This window comes from Solanum lycopersicum, chromosome 10 (assembly GCF_036512215.1).
Source record: "Solanum lycopersicum chromosome 10, SLM_r2.1".
Classification (NCBI taxonomy): Eukaryota; Viridiplantae; Streptophyta; class Magnoliopsida; order Solanales; family Solanaceae; genus Solanum; species Solanum lycopersicum.
The window spans coordinates 62,055,113-62,064,701 of record NC_090809.1 but is presented as its reverse complement, the minus strand read 5'-3'; the positions used below and the strand labels follow the sequence as shown (position 1 = coordinate 62,064,701).

Below are 9,589 nucleotides of genomic sequence, written 5' to 3'. Positions count from 1 at the left end.
TTTGCTGAGATTTACCAAATACAAACTTTCAAAGAAATGGGCAATCAACACAAATTTCATTAGTTTAGGGCTTAATTACACGTTTTTTCGCGTGTTTTCAGTATCACCATTCATTTCAGATTTCAGTCCCCAAATACATGTATTTAATACGTCTAGATATATTTAGCTCGGATATATAAGGTCAACATTAGGTATAATTAGTTCTAGATACATTGTATTCAAGTGGTTTGCATGTATCTGTGATACACTGACTCTCTCGATCATCTCTCTTATATCACTCATCACCTGCCTCTTATCTTGGTCGCCTCTCTCCCTATGTATTTATATATTTTAAAATGAATCTAGTAGCAAAAACACGTGTATCTAGATGTATCTGACTAGAAATCTGGCATGAAATGATTAATACTTAACGAAATAATATGTTATTATTAGTAAATATATGTAGTAGGAATAGGTGGTACTGGTGTGTCGTGTGCATTTGTTTCATGGGGTGGGGTGTGGGGGTGAAAACTGCTATTCTAAATTCTCTTAATCCTAATTATCTTCCCTAATCTCAGCCTCAAAATCTCCTTTATCTTCTGATCCTATATTAGTCACTAGATAATCTCAACAACTAATTTTATCAAACCACTTAATAGTATGAATGATGCAAAAAATCAGAAATTTTCCTAAGATTATTGAATGCCCTATAAATGTCAACAAAACATTAACCAAAGAATTATTAAAGGTCAAATAGATATTAACATCCTAATTACTTGGATTTAAGATTATAGTATACCCCACAACTTCAAAAAATCAACATTAACCAAACAAATCATCAAAGGTCAATGCAAATTGACACCCTACTTAAACATTCTCAACATAACTAAAATATCTCTTTTCATTTTTTCTCACATTGTTACAATTACAAATGATCAATTTAGTTTCCAAAACCAAAAATTTTCCTATTTTTTCTAATCATAATCATGAATTCAGATCAATTTGGTCAAGAAACAATGTTTTGTTCCCTTCTTCCGGGGGACATTGTCATCGAGATTCTCTTAAGGCTTCCAGTAAAGTCGTTGTCACGATTCAAATGTGTATCAAAACCCTTTTGTTTTTTAATCGAGAACCCTAATTTTATCTCCAAACATTACGCGAAAATTACTCAAGAAACACCACCCCATATCCTAATTATGGGTCGTCATCATAAAACTCTTGAAGTAACGTTACGTTTAATTAATCCCCTAACTATACATCGCGATATCATTACACCTCCTCTTCATTTCCACGTGCCATTTGGCATGACATCTGAAAAAACAAGAATAGTTGGCTCAGCCAACGGTTTAATATGTCTGAATCTGAATAATCATAATGGTGTGGCGATTGTTATATGGAATCCAGCTATTAAAAAATTCAAACCAATTCCAAGATCTCCATATGTGTCAACCCTAGGTAAACTCACTATAACGGATTTAGGGTTTGGTTATAACCCTAGAAACAACGATTACATGATCGTTAGACTCCTAAACGTTGCTACGTCTAGGAGGAAGTATGAGGTTGAAGTTTACACGTTGAGTACGAATTCTTGGAGAAAAATAACTAGTGATGGACGCGTTTTACTAGTTATACGACCATTCTGGAAGCCAATGGCTCCCGGAATGATCGTAGTAAAAGGTGTAGCTTATTGGGTAGGAGTTGAAGTTAGAAATGAAGAAATGTGTAGTGTTGTTGTTTCATTAGAAATGAATAGTGAGGGATTGAAATTTATTTTACCACCAATTGAACATCATGGTATTGTGGTTGACCTAAGGGAAGCAATAACCCTAAGACTATTTAACTTAAATGAAACATTGGCTTTGATTTATTCAACAAATCTTGAAAAAGTTGATATATGGATGAATAATGGATTTGATTTATGGGTGTTGGATGATAAAATAATGAGTTGGAGTAAAAAGTTTAAAGTTGAACCAATTCAAGGGTTTTTATTAGAAAGTGGATTTTGGGAAAATTCAAAGGCAATGGTTGCACAAGAGAGGAAAGAAATGTGTTATGATGAAAATGGAGATTATGTTTATACAAAAGGTGAGACTAAATTATATTTGTATGATGTTATTAATGGTGATTTTGAGATTATTGAAAATCATGAACTACGTGCACCATTTCAAGGTTATAGTTATTTGGAGAGTTTAGTGGATGTGAATGGAGGTATTCATGTTACAAATGAGGTTGATTTGTCTAAGTTTTTGGATTTTGATCCTTTACTTTTTTGAGTACCCAAAATTTTATCTTTTTACTAGCCAAACACAAATCACTATTCGAGTGTTGAAAGGTTTTTTTTTCTTCATATCAAGGGCATGAACTCGAAAATCTGAGTAATGTAGAGATTTCAATCATTTTTTTCATACTAAGGGTTTGAGCTCGAGATCTTTGATTTAAAAAGATGGTAATTTAGCAAGTAATGTAGTAAGTAACCTAGCAAGTAATCCTTTTCAACCAAAATAATATATTTTTACCTTACACTAAGGTATAGTTTAGTTTTTATTAGATTTGTTAAGAAAAGGATATATTGTATTCCATGGTAGTTGTATTATGAATTACTATTGTATTGCTCTATATGAAATAGAGAGAAAATACGTATAGGTTCAATTTTTTAAAAAAATTTAAAGTTGATTTTTTTTTTTGGAGTTTCAATTCATGGTGATTTTGGGGAGTTCATAGCAAGAGTTAGTAGAGTAACATGTAGAAAAATTAAAATAATCACACTCATTTTTTATTTTTATTTTTTTGAAAAAAAAAACATGTAATATACGTAATTACTATCACCAACTTTAACGATTAATATCAATATGAGTTGTGGTGTAATAGTAAATTCACTATAATAAAAACAAATTTTAGCTGCATTGAATATTAACAATAATAAAGAGTGATAAAAATATTTATCGACATTAGTTATTATAATAAATGTCGCTAAAGGCTTTAGAAACACATATAAAGAGTTTCAATTGCCGCTAAAAATACATATTTAACGGCAATTGAAAATTAATTCCCGCTAATAATCATTTTTAACTAGAGGTCTCAAATTTGAGTCATACATATAGAAAAAATCATACTAGAAACGTTATCCCAAAATGGGCTTTAGAATATACAATTCAAATTTAATCAGGACTCTAATATGAATTCCGCATCCCAAGCGAAAAAATAACAAACTTTAAAGTTATATAAGAAGACTGCCATGTCAAAATTGAAGCAACTTTTTCCCTCTTTCCCACTATATATCCTTTTTTAACTTCAATTTACTACCAAAATGGCAAAATATCTTAAAAGGTAATTATAAATAGTGTAACTATTTTTAATCAGTAGAATTAAGCAAATAAGATTATTAATAATCTTTTATTTACATTATCAGTGTATATACAAAGTTTAATACACATGCTAGAAGGTTACCTACGAATTAATTGTATCAGTAAGTTTAGTTAAAAAGTTGAATTAAAACCCCAAATACTAATATAAATATCATTATTTAAGACTTTAAATCTCATAAAATTTAAAATCTAACTCGACTTGTGTTTACACTTTCTCACTATTTATTTGAACTTTTCATTAATTATAAATCTCATTTAATTAATATCAAGCCTAAAGTACCAATATTTAATTTTTTTCAAGAAGAAATGACGAGTACAAATCACAAAGCAACAACTTTTTTAAAGAGAAATCTTCTTACTGAAGTAGCAAATAGTAATTATTAGAAGTAGTTCTAGGTTCTTTTTTTCTTTTTGGTTCAATTAAAGTTCTCTAAAATAAAAGCATATATATCTTTAAAAATAATAAATCTTGGATGAACGGTAAAATCATCTTCCTATGTATATAGATTATGAGTTCAAGTTGTGAAAGCAGTTACTGTTAGGATCGAAATAAGCAGGTGTAACGTAGAAGTTAGCAAATTGAACCTCGAAAGACCACGAGTAAGAAGACAAACGAGAAATATACCAAAAGATACAAAGATTTAACGTGGTTCAGTCAATCAACCTACGTCCACAAAGGAGATGAATAATCCACTATAAATATGAGTTACAAAATACAGAGGGAAACAACCTCAACCAATTCACTCCGAATATATGGGAGGTTTACACAAGTGATAACGTATCAAGGTTGTGACCCATAAATTCTCCCCTTAACCAAAACTCTCAAAGCCCTTAAGACTACATTGTGAACGCTAATTAAGTTAGAAGGAACAAGTCTCTATTTATAGAGTCCTAAACCTTTTCCTACAAGAACCACTGAACCTGATCCCATAATTGAATCTGGCTCTGATACCACTTGTTAGGATCGAAATAAACAGGTGTAACGCGGAAGCTAGCAAATCGAACCTCGAAAGACCACGAGTAAGAAAACAAACGAGAAATATACCAAAAGAAACAAAGATTTAATGTCGTTCAGTCAATCGACCTACGTCCACAAAGGAGATGATCAATCCACTATAAATATGAGAGTACAAAATACAGAGGAAAACAACCTCAACCAATTCACTCAGAATACATGGATAGTTCACACAAGTGATAATGTACCAAGCGTGTGACCCACAATTTTCCTTCCAAACCAAAACTCTCAAAGTCATTAAGACTATATTGTGAATGTTGATTAAACTATAAGGAACAAAACCATTTCCTAAAAGAAAAATCTATTTATGGTAAGAAATCAGGGCAAATAAAACCCAATAGTTATAAATACTTATATTAGGATAGATTGACTATATCACAACTTTTATGATACGATATTTTTTTCGATCTTTATAAATATAAAATATTTTGTGCATCGACTTGCCTGATTTTTTTATATACTAATTATTCAAAAGGGCTCCTTATTTTGTACTTTTGAGCTTCACTACGCGTCTTGGCCATGTGGTTCAAAAGCAATTTATTAATTCACAAACAAAAGAGTGTCTACATACATTTTTCTATACATATATACCTCTAAAAGCAATTTAGAAAAGTAATTTTGTAGGATAATTGAAAAATAAATTGGATTACTTTTAGAGAGAATGTTAATTTATTGAAGCAGTATTATGAAACATATCTCTGTTTTTTTTTTATATATATTATTTTTGTTGAATATTCCAGAAACAAAATATGATTTTAAACTCAAATGTGCTTTAAATAGTAGTTGCACTATACGTTTTATTTTCACTTATCCAATATTTTAATTAGTGCTAATGTTTTGAGTCTAACAAAAAGAAATGATCTCTTAAAATCAATTAATATTTAAAAAAGAGATTATGACCTTAAATATAGAAAATAACTTATCCTTTAGTTTCTATTTATATATTCTTCTTATTAAAAATAGATGGTTCTTAATATTTGTTTGTTCATAAAATTGATATATAAATAATATTATTCGTCCTATTGTATTCTTGAGAGTTGCTAATTAGTTTTGAAATGTGATTTTGATCAACATAGAAAAACGAAATGATTAATTCATGTTCATTAGTCAATTTAATTACTCAGAATAAATTAAAGTTATATTTATTTATTAAAACTTGAATTCAAGAGAATACGAAGTAAGGATCAGTAATAAACTTAGAGTGATTTCTTAAGAGATGTAAAATTTAAAATAATAACATATAAATCCAAACAGTAATAAAGAACAAAAAAGGAAAAAAAATGAAAGGTAAGGTCCCTAGCTATCTTTGGCCCAAATCAAGAACGATATGTTGAGTATGTGAATAAAGTCTTATATTGATAGTTGGAAAAAAAAAGTTATACATATAACGTGTAGGGAAAACATTAGTGGTCTTAGACTTTTTTAAAAACCATCCACGCAGACTTAAATCAAAACAGATAATATCACTATCATACGTATTAAGAGTATTTTTGGCACAAAACATCCAACATGTTGTTAAGGTGATGACTTTATTTATTATTATCTATATAATTGAAAGATGAATCTTAATTAATATCTTATAGTACATCTATGTATGGGTGATATTTAATTTTTAATAAAAAAGTAACTTGTTTAAATTCATTCAAACATTCCTTTTTGTAACTTCCAGCAGGAGTACTACTATACTCTCTTTATTACTTTTTCTCTTCTTCATTCAAACAACCTTTGTATGTCTTTTTAGGCCACCAAAGAGAGGGAGAAGATTATAAAGCTTTTTTGACTATATATGAAAATTTGGTAAATATATATGTTGATACTCTTGAAAGAAGATAAAATTTTTATTTCAGCTTTTGGACCATTTAATTTACTATACACTATTTAGTAAAGTTTCTGTTTTATTATACTTTTACTTTTCATCAATGGTACTCTTCACCAAAAAAAATAAAAAATGAAAAGAGAAAAAAAAATGGCTTTCATGCATACTATATACTTGCATGAAATTAGAAGCCATGAAGTTTGCCAGGCTTTTTTGCTTTACTGCCTTTTTCGCTTTTTTGAAGTATCGTATTATATTACTTGACCTCTGTTGACTTGATATATCGTTTGAGAAAATTATAATTAGACATGTATTATATGATATCAGTGATGCTTTGAAACTCTAAATTTGACTACTACTACTGTTAAATCTATGTAGTTATTTAATAGAACTAAGGATAGTATGAACAAGAAACTGTAAAAATATTCTTAATTTGCTAAAATAGATAATTAAAATAAAGTATTTCTTTTTCTTTTTAATATAAACACTAAACAAAATGAGACAAAGAGAGTAGATTTTACATGATACACTCTAAAATAGAATAAATAATATACAAGTGTTGATTGTGGTGATCTAATAAAAGAGTTGGAGACCGAAAATAAAAGTCTCTTTTTTAAATCTATTATTTCATCACAATGTTAGATAGAATTAAAATATCAAATGCTCAAATATGTAGTACATGCGATCATGATTTAATCGATATACATCAAAAATAAAAAATATTTAATTTATTGATATTACGAAGATATCTTTAAATTACTCAAATATTTTTTAAATTTTGTGATTTTAATCATGTCTGATATATTAGAATCTATAGAGAATAATAATAATAATAATTATGTTTTAAAGACAAATTAAATACACATAAAATGAAAAGGAGGGGTAATATTCTCTCAATTGTAAAAGATGGCTCAAACAAAGAGGAATTTGGAGACATTCCATATTGATGAAAAAAGGTCAATTTATGTCAAGTCATTTGAAATGCTAACATTCTTCTAGGGACCCCAATATATACACAAAACATTCTTTGGGTTTTCTTGAGATCCCACAAGTCACTCTCAAAAGGTATGTAGTAAAAAGCCAACAAAAAAGGAAAAAAGAGAACTAGAACAAATCCTTTTTTCTTGGGGAGTGTTTATATTTTTCAAACAAAAAATAAAGGTAAGCAGAATTTCTAGGTACCCTATTTGGATATATATATATATATATATGTTCGACATTTCTATATGATGATCATCATGTAAAACTGACTGAATTTCAAATAATAACTGAACTCCGTCTGATATGATTCATGAAGTTCAGTCATATGCGTGAAAGTTTCGACAAAAAGATTGACTTCACTCACATTTATACTTGAAATTTATCCAAATATATTTTGAAGTTAGGCTCTTAAAAATATCTCAAAGTGGATAAACTTACAAATTTGTACACAATATGGCTATTGACTTAAATTGTGGTGCTGCAATGAGCTATCCTTAGCATGCCAACTAAAAAAAATAAGAATCTTCACACAAATAATCGAAAAAAACACTATTTACTAATCCTAATAAATATACATAATTGATTATACATAATTACACACCTATTATATATGAGCTATACACATTAATGTAAGCAACTAGATATTTCGATATTTTTAGTGCTTTAGGGTTGGAGATTACTAAAAGCATTATACCAGAAATAATAAGTTGATTTAGGGATTTATGGAAAGATCTCTCGTTAATTGTGTAAAAAAAAAAATACATATTATAAAGTAGTATACATTTTTATCTTAGTATATTAATTTAATTTGTTGATATCTATTGGTTTTAGCAATGGTATATGCGTTGGATTCAAAGTGGAATATAGCTCTACTTTATATGATACATCTCACGCTCAAAAAATAAAACCACTAACTTATGGCATGGTCCAAGATTAAAGTGAAAATCACCTCTAGAATCTTACTTATTTTTTTTTGTTTCACCCAATGTAATTAATTTATAATTCAACTATATTAAATTCACGTTAAGAAAATGTAATTCGAAATTGAAATATTTGTATTCTTATTTTGAACCAAGATTTTTGATAAAAAATTGTTGAGTACGTATTTGTCTCTCAACTACACCCTTTAAACACAACTTATCCATTATTGGACCAATTATATCAAAGTTTGATACATGTACTAAAAATTATTACGTGAGTAAATAAACAAATTACTGAAAAATGAAAAGTTTCATATGAAAGACATGTTAATCAAATGTGTGCAGTGATTTCGAGTTTGAATCATTTTTAATATATAGTCATTTTTGTTAGGAGTATTTTATCCTTAATATCAATTTTTTTTTGTTTCATAAATATAAAATTCAAATAAGCAGACTTTAACCGATAATATTTAATATTTGAATTGATAAATTGAGAATTTAATTTTATATAAGTTGAACTAAAGATAAGAGATACATAAAAAGGCTTCAATTAATATAGTAATTGGCTACTTATATTACATGGACACATGTCTAATTAATAATTTATTCATGCATGGACACACTTACATTTCTTTACCAAAAAATATCTATAGTTAATACATTAATTAAAAATAAACAAATATTATATAGACATTAATACCTACCAATATATATATATATATATATATATATATATATATATATATATATATATATATATTGTAAAGCATTTTTCTTTTTGAAATTGTTATATTCTTTTTTTGCTTTTTAGAAGGGAGAGGTTTGGAGGAATTTCCGTCTTTTTAAGTTAAAAGTTATGTCTAGTCTAAGCTAGTTTCAATTTTAGTCCTCTTACATATAAAAAAATAATATCGTAAAAATTTATCTACATTAAATATTTATAATACTTGTTCATTATAATAAAAATGATTATTAGCAGCAATTAATTCATAATTATCGTTAAATATAGTATTTTTAGCGGCAATTGACATTCTTTGTATGTGTCCCTAAAATCTTTAGCGACATTGATTCTAATGACACTTAACTAATGCCGAAAAAACTTTATCACTCTTTATCATTGTCAATATTAAACACCACTAAAAATTATTTTTATTATGTATATATCCATTCTATAAATTACTTTCTTACCGTAAATTATTTTGATTTATTGTAATTATTCGATGTAAATAAGTATTTTTTGAGGTACAATGAGAGACTTAAAAAGCTTTTGTTGCTCCATATCATGAGTAAAATAGATGTGTTGATCATATATATCCAATAAGTATAGTACTATATATTATCAGCTTTTATTAAATGATAAATTATAAATAGGTAAAAGATTAATGTATAATAATTGCATGAAAGGGAGAGTTCCACTTGCACATTCCATATAGTCCCTAAAGTAGATTTAATTTGTTGCTATACATATATATATTCTACTAAATAAATAAAAAATCAGAGGTAAAGCTGAATT

General features: G+C 27.6%; 1 protein-coding gene across 1 annotated transcript; it reads left to right on the top strand.

Annotated features, from left to right (window-relative positions):
* Positions 1-873: 873 nt before the first annotated feature.
* On the top strand, positions 874-2,359 carry LOC101267757 (F-box/kelch-repeat protein At3g23880-like). The gene has a single exon (XM_004249730.5). The coding sequence runs from the start codon at positions 966-968 to the stop codon at positions 2,250-2,252; it is 1,287 nt and encodes a 428-aa protein (XP_004249778.4). The 5' UTR covers positions 874-965; the 3' UTR covers positions 2,253-2,359.
* Positions 2,360-9,589: the final 7,230 nt, after the last annotated feature.